The sequence below is a fragment of the Trichechus manatus genome, unplaced genomic scaffold (genome assembly GCF_000243295.1).
Source record: "Trichechus manatus latirostris isolate Lorelei unplaced genomic scaffold, TriManLat1.0 scaffold00075, whole genome shotgun sequence".
Classification (NCBI taxonomy): Eukaryota; Metazoa; Chordata; class Mammalia; order Sirenia; family Trichechidae; genus Trichechus; species Trichechus manatus.
Genome location: NW_004444011.1, coordinates 375,311 through 388,106, shown reverse-complemented (window position 1 = coordinate 388,106; position 12,796 = coordinate 375,311). Strand labels below are relative to the sequence as shown.

At 35.6% G+C, this 12,796-nt stretch overlaps 1 protein-coding gene across 11 annotated transcripts in view; it reads right to left on the bottom strand.

Annotated features, from left to right (window-relative positions):
• Positions 1–12,796, bottom strand: part of ABI1 (abl interactor 1) — a 146,929-nt gene that overhangs the window by 17,556 nt on the left and 116,577 nt on the right. For 7 of the 11 annotated variants that reach the window (XM_004380517.2, XM_004380514.2, XM_012556708.2 and 4 more), the window contains exons 3-7: positions 11,206–11,382; positions 6,238–6,252; positions 5,336–5,436; positions 3,923–4,063; positions 578–678 (exon numbers count right to left, since the gene is read on the bottom strand). In XM_004380517.2, the coding sequence (XP_004380574.1) occupies positions 578–678; positions 3,923–4,063; positions 5,336–5,436; positions 6,238–6,252; positions 11,206–11,382 (535 nt within the window). The remainder of the gene's footprint in view (positions 1–577; positions 679–3,922; positions 4,064–5,335; positions 5,437–6,237; positions 6,253–11,205; positions 11,383–12,796) is intronic. The other 4 variants (XM_004380516.2, XM_023735016.1, XM_004380518.2 and 1 more) reach the window with 1 other exon arrangement.

Below are 12,796 nucleotides of genomic sequence, written 5' to 3'. Positions count from 1 at the left end.
ATCAAGGGGCTAATTTAATGTTCTGTGATGATTTCTTCAATTTTTGTACTTTCTAAAGAATAAAAAACTTTTCCTATTTTAATCCCATTTTATACTCATGGCATTTCACTAAAATATGTATTGAATATCATACATAAAAGTAGTAAAGTCACAGAACAAGATAATAGCAGAAGTGAGATATTAATCTAAAAGACAACATTAAAACTCTTTGAAAGATGATTCACATTTACAGACACTGATCCTTTATTGGAGCATCATACAATATTAGTTTGCTCTAGAAATAATAAAAATCATTCCTGACTAGTGCCCAAGGCAAGTACTTCTAAAGTGAAACCGTCAAACAATTATTTATTAAAATTATTTAATATGCTTTATATTATATGTAAGGAGAAACAACTGGTAAAATCCAAGACTTTGTGAAAATCAATCTAAAAAGAACTTGAAATTTGTTATTAGCCTTTATTTTAGCAACAATCACATTAATTTAATAAATAATTTTATCCAACTTTAAACTAGTTCAGCCTTTCATCATAAAGCTCATAAATACATATTAGAAATGGATTAATAAATAATGTACCTGGTCCAATAGTGGGTGGTGAAGGTGTAGGCACGGCAATGGGAATGCCAATACTGCTGCTTCCACTGTTCTCTCGACTTCCACTTCCTCCACTACTACCACTGCAAAGAAAAGAAAACATTATGGATAAAAGCAATTCTCAAGATTAAAAAAATTGATAATAATCAACCTAAGGCCAATAAAAACTCCTTTTATGATGTGTATATATATAAAACAGGAAATTATAAAGAGTTCATTTCAAGTCTTAACCCTAATATCTGAAGCAGTTCTTATGTTTCACTCTGCTTCTCAACCTATATGAAACCAATGTAACCATAACATAATACTCAGAACTGTCAGAAGAGATCTTCTTGAGAAATGTATTTAAAATAGTATTACCACTAAAATCTTATTGAGAAATATATTACCAATAAGATTTTATAGTATAGTCAGTCAACAAATGTTTATTTAGAACCTACAATGAGCAACAATGAACAAAGCAGACATGGTCCACATTGACATGGAGGTCATAGTTGAGCGTGGGAAAACAACCAAAAGTGTGATAGATGCTATAAAAGAGAACGTACAAGATACTATGCAAGTAAATAAAAAGAGGAAACAATCCTAGTCTGAAATTAACATGAAAACTTCAACTCACCACTAAGAAGGGAAAACCAGGGTAATTTTCTGGAAAATGAGTATAACAACATAAGTACAGTTTCATGATAGGGCATTCTGGAATAGTTACTACTGTTAAATTCTAACCAACTCCCTACTCTTCTACTGCTCCTTTAGGTATGGGACTTCTCACTATCCAGTTGTTTTAAGTAATGTGTGTATGCGCGCACATATATGCTCCATACTATGTTTTAAACTCAACGTCATTTGCTCTGTTCTGTGCCACCATGGCATCATAGACATATAAGTAATTTTTGCATTTATTATGCTCTACTGCAAGTACTGACTTACAGTATTTTTTTCTAGCACAGCAGTTGGCAAACAATGGCCCATGGGCCAAATCTGGCCCACCACCTGATTTGTATAGCCTGTGAATTAAGAATGTTTTTGTTTTGTTTTTTTGTTTGTCTTTTACATTTTTAAATGGTTGAGGGAAAAAAATCAAAAGAAAAATCCTATTTTGTGATATGCTAAAATTATATGAAATTCAAATTTCACTATCCATAAATAAAGTTTTATTGGAACATAGCCATGCCTATTCATTTACATATTGTCTATGACTCATTTTGTGCTATGACAGAATTGAGAAATTGCAAAAGACGCCATTTGGCCTGCAAATCCTAAATTATTTACAACCTGGCCCTTTACAGGAAAAGTTTGTTGATCCCTATTATAACAGACTGAGCTCCTTAAAAAATAAACTATACTTTGGTGACGGGCAAGACAGTGCACAATACTGGGGAAGCCAGCACAACTTGTATAAGGAAAGGTCATGGAAACTCCAGAGATACATCCAAACTCCCTGAGGGACCAAACTGCTGGGTGGAGGGCTGTGGGGACCATGGTCTCAGGAAACATCTAGCTCAATTGGTATAACACAGTTTATAAAGACAATGTTCTATATTCTACCTTGGTGAGTAGCATCTGGGGTCTTAAAAGCCTGTGAGCAGCCATCTAAGATACTCCCCTGGTCTCATCCCTTCAGGAGCAAGGGAGAATGAAGAAAACAAGATACAAGGGAAAGATCAGTCCAAAGGAGTAATGGACCACACCTACCACAGCCGCCACCAGACTGAGTCCAGTACAACTAGATGGTGCCTGGCTACCACCACTGACCACTCTGACAGGGATCACAACAGAGGGTCTCGGACAGAGCTGAAGAAAAATGTAGAACAAAATTCCAACTCACAAAAACAGACCAGACTTACTGGCCTGACAGAGACTGGAGAAACCCTGAGAGTATGGTCCCCGGACACCCTTTTAGCTCAGTAATGAAGTCACTCCCGAGGTTCACTGTTCAGCCAAAGATTAGACAGCCCCATAAAACAAAACAAGACTAATGGGGCACAACAACCCAGGGACAAGGACTAGAAGGCAGGAGGGGACAGGAAAGCTGATCATAGGGAACCCAATGTCGAGAAGGGAGAGTGTTGACATGTCGTGGGGCTGTTAACCAATGTCATAAAACAATATGTGTACTAACTGTTCAATGAGAAACTACCTGTTCTGTAAACCTTCACCTAAAGTACAATAAAAAATAAAAGAGTAACAAAATATATATATATATATATCTTACTTATTAGTATATGCCTAGTATTTAATGAATTAATTCTTAGTAACTGGTTATTCAATATGATTAAACTATTACTATTTCCACTATAGAGAAAAATCATCCTTTTGATCCAATAATTCAATAGTCACAAAGTTAGAGAACACTTTTGATCCTCACTGAACTTGATATGTGCAGATATCAATGTAACAATTTATTTACTAATAGTAACAACATCAAAAAATACCACTAAGAGCTTGATTACTTCCTATTTAATTGAACCCAGAAAAATAAGTTTGCTAAGTTATTATCTCCAATTTACCAACCTAAAAATCAAGGCCAAGAGAGGTTATTTCCCCAAGACATTAAGTGAGGAATAAAACTGAAGAATAAAACAAATTAAGTCATACAATAAAATTTGTCTGGTTTTATAAAAGTACTCAAAAATTGAAATGGTTATTTTTTGGGGGGAAGAAGATAGAGGCAATAATTGCGAAAGGGCGTGGAGAAACACTCCTGGGTTACTGGTAACATTCCATTTTCTGATCTGGGTGACGGTTACATGGGTGTGTTCAATTTGTATTACTCCATCAAGCTATATACTTAATAAAGTATATACCTTTCTAAATGAATGTTATGCTCCATAACCGACTTTTAAAAATTACCTAGTAGGTATTTGATTTCTAGAATTTTTTAACAATTTATAAAATAATTTATTTTATTATAACAACTCTCTTAAGTAACTCTTCCTCAGATCTTAGCTAAGTCTTCTTTCCTTCATCTTTCACACTGCATAATTTCTGTGACATTTAATCTTTTATCTAAAAATACTTAAAGAGTGTTTCCCTTACTCTTTTTTTACAAGCCAGGTAAAAGTTCTTTAGCCTTCATCCAAATATACACCTGTACCTCTGTCAAAAGGAGAAATACTAACAATCTGCTAATAACAAACATAGACGTAAAAATCTAAAACACAGAAGTCACGCCAAAAATTTACAGCAACATGTATGATATTACTGCCTTCCCTTTTATATTCTATATTAACAATAGAGTAGTACTTGACCTTAACTCAGCACCAGTTTGTGAAGACTAAATAACCTCCACTCTTAGGTGCTGAAATGCTCACCCCCAAGGTTTACCTGTGTGTCCTCGGTCTCTGATTTAAAGACGCTGTCCTGCCTGGACTATGCTGACTTCCAAGCCTAGCAGGACTCGTCATGTAGTCATTAGGAACTGTCGGGGGTTTAACAGGTTCCAGGGTTTTGTAAGGAGTATTCCGTCTAAAGGAGAATAAGAGAGAAAGGAATAATGGGTAAGAAAGATAAAACAGTATTTTTCCCCAAATTTGTGATTCTCTTTGTGAAGAAGTACAACACAGTAAAATAATAATAATAATAAAGAATTAAAATAAAATAATAATAAAAGTTAAAATGCAGTTTTAATTGGGATATATTAATTTTATTACTTTAACACAAAAGCTAAAATTTGTTACCCTTTCTTAGGGTAATTTAAACTTCCAAACTTATTTCCAAAAATAATGGTTATATTTTAAAAATGCTCGAAAATATCAAACTTTGAAATGCATATTATTCCCAGCTCAGTCACCCATAAACTACTGTCTTTTACATTATGGAAGCAAAGTGTCTCCTCTGCAATTTATTCCTACCTCAATATGGAAATATATGGAGAAGTACATTCTGATCCTAGGTGTGATGCCATTAAATTGTCAATAAATGATTTTTACTTTTCTATTTAATAACTTCACATGCTTTCTAGGGGGCAGTGGAATTTACAGAATGAAAATTACAACTAAGATTCTCCAAAACAGTTTACTGCTGATCCCAGTTACTACAGAATAACAATCCCATACCCCTCCACCAAAAAAAAGAAACCTAATGTACTATTTTCTATGGTAAGGTGAAGAAACTTTCAGAAATGTCTGGTCAAGCACTCAGTATTTTTATTATCTTAGGAATTGAGAAGGAAGAAACCAACAACTGTTAGCTTTTCTACTTCTCCAATTAGCCTTTCCACAAAGCTACTCTAGCATGAAGGGGCCTAAGCCAACCAGCAGAAGCACAGTTAGAAGCACTCCAGGTAAGAGTTTTTAAATCTCAGGTGCCAAGTAATAGAGAAAACAGAAGAGCTGCAGGCTACCAAGCCAAACTGCATAAAGTAGACCACTTATTCAAAGTTCTGTAACAAATATTGTAAACACATATGAAGGTACACATTAATAATCTGGTCATAACATCTGAAATAAAAAGTCAGATTTATACTTTAAGAGATGAATTAGAAGACAAAAAATAAGAATGCTCATTGATAAATACACTAAAGGACTTTCCTAGCACAGAATTCTATAGGGAATACCATAAAACAGGCAGGTTCATTCTGGATTCTGTTCAGGGAAATAAGAACCAAATGAACTTATAAAAGGTAGTGTCACATGGAGAGGGTCCCAAGGCAAGGAGCCATACATTTACTTAAGTCACAAAAATACCTTTTCTTTAAACATAACAAATTCTCTTGTGAAAGTGTCATTTAATTCTTACCCCAACGTTCCCCTGCCTGACATGGGAGGACTTGGTGGCTTCTGAGTGGGAGGATTTGTTCTCGACAGTGTGCCAGTTCTTGCAGGCTGGTTATTTCCATGCTAAAATGAGGAAAGAAAAGCTTTTATTTCTATATCAAATTGTCCTCTTGGTGTTTTGACACCATGTATTATTTTTTTTTAATATCAGAATGTGAAGTAAGGATTCCCAGACAGTTTTATGCAGACTTTAGTACTACTTTTTAAAAAGTCAAGAAACCATTTGCATTTGGCCTTTCCTGTTATTTTGTGCCATTCATACCAATTTATGGTAGCCAAGCACATGCCATTTATGCCACCCAGGGACCTAAAAAAATTTCTGAAAGGTGTTTACAAATATAAACCACAGATCTTAATGACCATGAGTTTAAATATCCATCTTTATTTTAACAAACAAAAAAACCTGTTGCCATTGAGTCAATTCCAACTCATAGCGACCCTACAGGACAGAGGAGAACTGTTCGAGAGGTTTTCCAAGGAGTGGGTGGTGGATTCAAAATGCTCTTAACCACTGTGCCACCAGGGCTCTTTGTTCTAACAAGTGAGTAACAAAGTCACATATGATGTCTGGGAAACCTCCTAACTGTAAGTCAATAAAAGCAAGGCAACTATCAAAAAATGAGTGAAGCAATAAATGTTAGCGAAATTAATATTCCTATATAAAAGCAGATGTCAATATATCTTTGATATATTAACACATCCAAGGCTGAATGCTTGTGATTTGAACTGAGTTTATTCAATCTACATAAATCCTATGGGGAAAAAGCAGACAGACATACGAAGAGTTTTCAATTTTAGTGGCTCTGCAGCCTCTATCAATATAGAGGGAACACTGTGGGTCAAAGGATAAATGATGTCTCTTACCTTGGCTTTTAGCCACTTTACGTTGGCAACAAAAGGGGGGAAAAAGTAGAAATTAATTCTAAATAAATTATATCTGGTAGGACAGGTTTACAATTATAGTTATTCAATTCATGTTAATAAGTTTTCACTCAGTCATATTTCAAATATTTTATAAGGAAAAATGTATGTATGTGTTTCACATATTTTTAAAAAGAATATATTCATAAGGAAACCACCAGTTAATTATGCCAATTTAATGCAGATCCAATAATTTATCCTATGGAACTAATTCAACCAAATCACAGATGACTAAAAATATATATAATATGCCTTGATTTAAGCGGAAATACCCTTATAACACTTTAGATGTAAGGTTATTTTAATACGTCAGTGTACAAGACCTGAGACTTCACTGGATAATGAATGCTTAAGTAGGAGTATTCATAACTTGAAAGGTAGTTTTTTTAAAAACGTAATAAACTATAAATGTTAAAATTCAAAATCATATGCTTCCAAATTCAGAAAGAGACCTAGCACCTCAGTGTTTAAAAATGAAATCACCATGCACAGTATTAGCTTAGCCAGATTCTAAGGAATAAACAAGCAGGATCTGGAAAACCAACTAACTTCTAGCTTATGAACCCAAATCCTGAGTAGGCCAATTCGAGGTCATAGGTTGCTTTAGTTCTCAGTTTTGTTCTGAACCAGTTTAGTCAAGATTCAAAACTGAAGAAGAGCTGCTTTGATCGTAAAGGCTACTTCTACGAAATATGACTAGTCTATATACATGAAGGAGCCCTGGTGGCACAGTGGTTAAGAGCTCGGCTGCTAACCAAAAGGTCGCCAGTTCGAATCCACCAGCCTTGGAAACCCTATAATGTAGTTCTGCTCTGTCCTATAGGGTCACTATGAGTTGGAACTGACTTGACGGCAACGGGTTTGGTTATTTTTGGCTTGATATACAAGAAACAATGTGTATAGTCCTAAAGCATCACTTGTGCTATCCCCGTACCATCAAGTCAATTTCAACTCATGATGACCCTATATGTGTAGAGAAGAACTGCACTCCAGATAGTTTTCAAGGCTGTGATCTTTCAGAAGCAGATCGCCAGGACTTTCTTCCAAGGCACCTCTGGGTAGATGTGAGCCGCCAACCTTTCATTTAGTAGTCAAACGCTTCACCATTTGCGACACCTAAGGACTTGTACCATACCACTCAAGAAAAAACACCTTCAGGTCTTTTTATAGAATTTTTAAGTTTCAGATTCTTTACACACAACATCTGCCATTCCAAATATGTATCTATCATGTTTTTGGTGACCATAAAAGCAACATTAAGGAAATAATCCAAAGGAAGAATTTATTTTGTCTTTGACATATTTTCATTTATAGAAACTGTACCAGAATTTTACCTTTAATTTCTGTTTAGAATAATAGTGCCCATTTTTATCTGAAAACAATGTATGAGCCCCTACCTAGCCTCTACATTTCACACCTGGATTTAGAAAACTAAATGTGAATAACAATTATTAGGATCCTTGAAGATAGGGTATACTAATGTGATAAGCATTACAATACTTTTAAAAACTCTTTTACGGTAACTTAGAAAATAGAAAATATTCTAAATATTACCAAACATCTTCCCTCATTTGTTGTTTAACATAATCAAGAAAAAAAAAAAAACTAGCACTCAAGTATAAACTGGTCCCAAGTGAAAGAATGAAAGGAGGATCAGAATAGGAATGAAAATTCTAACTGAACTCTGCCACTATGCAATGGTGCAACCCTTAACCTCTCATGGGACTCAGCTTCTTCCTCTATTAAGTGTGTGTTCGTGTGTGGAGATGTGTTCGGGTGGGGGTGTGCTGGTAGGAAATAATCTCTATATCTTACAGCTCAAAATATTATAATTTTCAGCAATTTACAAGATTTTTCCATTAAAATGTCCCCAAAACATATCCAAAATTAGACTTTTTTATTTCCCTAAGGTCTCACTTCATTTCCTTAACATTCATGTTTATGTATGAGTAATGTTACCATTCCCCTGCAATCTTAGATTAAAAACAATAGAATTCTCTTTGATTCCTCCCTATTTTCTAACCTTAAGTAGATCATAAGCTTTGCACACCGTAGGTACTAAATGTTTGCTGCAATATTCAAGGCCAATTCTTTGAAATATTCATTAGCTGAATCCTCTGATTAATAAAATGGAAAGCTTTTTAAAAATATAATTTCTTTTCCTATCTACATATTACAAAGCTTTATTGTCTCCACTAATAAAATGTAATAACTCCTAGATCACATGGTCTTTTTGAGGACTAAAAACAAACAAACACAAACGTATAATGGAAAGTTCTCTATAAATTATGAACCAGGCTATAAAGCTGTTAATTATTATTACTGCTTATCAAAACCAAATTTAAACTTCTCTGCTACATATCCAAGTCTTTTCTCCTCTAGTTTATCCTGAAATCTTGTGCAAAATCCCTTGTAAGATTCATCTTTCCATTCTCCCTTATGCCTATGTTCTGATAATTTCTCTATCCTGAAATTCTCCTATGCCTATCTTACATTGTTTCCAAAAATCAACCAAAACTTCTGTAGGATATTTTTTCCATATTCTTAATTCCCATTAGATTTGTGTGTATCGTCTATTTTCGAGCATGAAATGTATTAGCACAGTAAATACTATTCAAATGAAATTCAGATACATCAAATACAAATACACTAAAAATTACATCACAAAGGAAGAAAATATGATGGAATATTAAACTTGGACTATGAAAAACTTAATGTATAACTTCCCAGAACAAAAGTGAAAGGGAGATACCAATCGTCTCAGAGAAGAGTAGAATAACGTTGAATGTTGTCAACTATACTCCCCTCTCAATCAGGAACCCCAGAAAATTCATAACGCAACAGATTCAGCAGTATCACCCGTTAGATCAACAAGCTAGGAAAAACTTCAAGATTCTAGCCGAGCCCTTAAAAATTATTTTAAAATATTCTACAGACCAAAAATAAAACCAAATAATGATCCTCTAGAAAAGAAACTACCAAATTTCAGAGAACTACTTTATCCTGAGCAGAAATGTCTGAAGAATTCGGGTCATTCCACATGCTTGCAAAATCATCCATTAATACCTAAAAGTCGAAAAACTACAGGTATCCTTCAAGATCACCTAACCGCAGACTATACATAAGTGGTAACTTTGGTGAAGAGTAAGACAGTACACAATACTGGGGAAGCCAGCATAACTTGTACAAGGAAAGGTCATGGAAGCTACACAGACACATCCAAACTCCCTGAGGGAGTGAATTGCTGGGCGGAGGGCTATGGGGACCATGGTCTCCGGGAACATCTAGCTCAATTGGCATAACACAGTTTATGGAGACAATGCTCTACATTAGACCTTGGTGAGTAGTGTCTGGGGTCTTAAAAGCCTGTAAGCAGCCATCTAAGATACTCCACTGGTCTCATTCCTTCAGCAGCAAGGGAGAATGAAGAGAACAGGATACAAGGAAAAGATTAGTCCAAAGGACTAATGGACCACAGCTACTACAGCCTCCACTAGCCTGAGTGCAGTACAGCTAGATGGTGCCCGGCTACCACCACTGACTGCTCTGACCTGGATCACAACACAGGGTCCTGGACAGAGCAGAAGGATGTAGAACAAAATTCTAACTCACAAAAAAAAAGACCAGATTTACTGGCCTGACAGAGACAGAAGAAACCCTGAGAGTATGGCCCTCGGACACCCTTTTTAGCTCAGTGGTGTAGTCACTCCCAAGGTTCACCGTTCAGCTGGGGATTGGACAGCCCCATAAAACAAATCGGGACTAATGAGGCACAGCAGTCCAGCGACAAGGACTAGAAGGCAGGAGAGGACAGGAAAGCTGGTGATAGGGAACCCAAGTTTGAGAAGGGACAGTGTTGACATGTTGTGGGGTTGTTAACCATTGTCATAGGGCAATATGTGTACTAATTGTTTAATGAGAAACTATTTTGTTCTGTAAACCTTCATCTAAAGTACAAAAAAGAAGAATTATTTACGTGAGATCAAACTAACAACAGCCAACTCAAAAGGTTTGGTGGGAAGCCTAGGGAACAGTGAGTTGAAGAGAATGGTGATGGAATAATTTGGAAAAGGATAGTGAGAATAGCAGCACAACTGGAAGAATGTAATCGACGTCACTGAATTGTACTTGTAGAAAATCTGAAATGGTGTATCTTTGGCTATGTATATTTTCACCAAAAAAAAGGTCCTCCAAGGTCGAGAAGGGAGAGTGTTGACATGTCGTGGGGTTGTTAACCAATGTCATAAAACAATATGTGTATCAACTGTTTAATGAGAAACTATTTGTTCTGTAAACCTTCACCTAAAGTACAATAAAAAAAAAAAAATTAAAAAAAAAGATGACCTAACTGCACCATTCTAAGAAATGGACATGGGCAATAAATAATCTTTCTCCCTAAAGTCTGCTGAGGTGTGGGTGGGGGTGGGGTGTACACAAAACAAGGCTAGATAAAATTAACATTTTTCATAAGTAAATGGAATAACATCCACACACAGAGAGACATACACACATTAAAGAACAAAAGTATAAAAATATCTATAAACCATTTTCTAAACCAATTCTGAAATGCATATACGTTTTTCTACTTTAAATAGTCAATAGTGAACGAAAGGGATGGCATCAGGACACGAATCTATAAGACTAGTCTAGGATTCAAATGGCTTATTTAATGAATATCCATTTCAAGTTTTAATCTGCTCTTGAATATAGTCCATTCCACAGGCAAAATTCTACCTTAAGCTTAGTATAAGACACAACTACTATTAAAAAATGTTCTATGAAAATTATAATGCCGGTTGCTAGCTAATGAGAATTAATTCAAGAAAATTATCCTTACAGCCATATCTCCTATGCAAAATAATTATTAGATATGCAAATCAATTCAAGTTAATGTGATACAGAAATGCTTACCTTGACACCATGGCCCACATCATCCAGAACTGTGTAGTCGATAGGTTTCCGAATATACCTTACAGGGCGTTCCATATTTGCAGGTGCTATTATTTTGTGAGTTCTTGATGTATTCTTATTTGTTGTCAAAATACCAATCTCTCTTCGAGCCACTTTCTCTTTATGAATGTCCACAGTCTGTATTTTAAATTTGAACAACATAAGAAAATATTATTTGGCATAGTACATAATATATATGATGTCACAATTAGGTGAGACTATAGGGCTGTACCACATGTCTATTTTCCAGTGAATACTTTGTCTTTGCGTTCAAAATTAAGCAAATTATCCTGAAGGCTCAAAGCAGAGAATACCTAATGGTGATTAAAAGCACCAACTAATTTAATGGATGTGATTCTAAAACATTCTCAGGAAGGCAATTTTCTTTCCTAAAGACTTGGGTGGAGAGGTGTAGCTTAAGTAAGACAGTCCTGCTCTACTGAGGAGTGTCCATTTAGTGGGGATGCAGATCAGAAAAAAATCAGTAATTACAACACAACGAGTTAAGGGCTATAGTCACACGTGCATAGCCTACTTGAAAGTACTATAAAACTGTGGATTATAAAAAATTATGGATAATGCTGTCAAGAATGGGAATTCCAAAATGCCTAATTCTGCTCATGCGAACCTGTATATAGACCAAGAGGCAGTTGTTCAAACAGAACAAGAGGATACTGCACGGTTTAAAATCAGGAAAGTTATGTGTCAAGGTTGTATCCTTTCACCACACTTATTCAAGCTGTATGCTGGGCAAATAATCCAAGAAACTGGACTACATGAAGAAGAACATGGCTTCAGGATTGGAGGAAGACTCATTAACAACCTGTGATATGCAGATGACACAACCTTGCTTGCTGAAAGTGAAGAGGACTTGGAAGCACTTAGTGATAAAGATCAAAGATTACAGCCTTCAGTATGGATTTTGCCTCAACAAAAAAAAAAAAAAAAAAAAAAAAACCTCACAATTGGACCAATAAGCAACATCATGATAAACCAAGAAAACATTGAAATTGTAAAGGATTTCATTTTATTTGGATCCACAATCAACACCCATGAAAGCAGCAGTCAAGAAATCAAAAGACGTACTGCATTGGCAAATTTGCTGCGAAAGACCTCTTTAAAAGTGTTAAAAAGCAAAGATGTCACCTTGAGGACTAAGGTGCGACTGACCCCGGCCATGGTATTTTCAATTGCCTTGTGTGCATGTGAAAACTGGACAATGAACAAGCAAGCCCGAAGAATTGATGCCTTTGAATTATGGTGTTGGCAAAGAACAGTGAATATACCATAGACTGCCAGAAAAACAAACAAATCTGTCTTAGAAGAAATACAGCCAGGAAGTTCCTGAGACGCAAGGATGGCAAGTCGTCTCATGTTCTCTGGACACGTCATCAGGGGGACCAGTCCCTGGTGAAGGACATCATGCTTGGTAAAGTACAGGGTCAGTGAACAAGAGGAAGACTCTCAATAAGATGGTCTGCTAATCTCCATAATCTACAAGAAAATCCAACACCTCTACAACAAAAAGACAAATAATCCTATTAAAAAATGG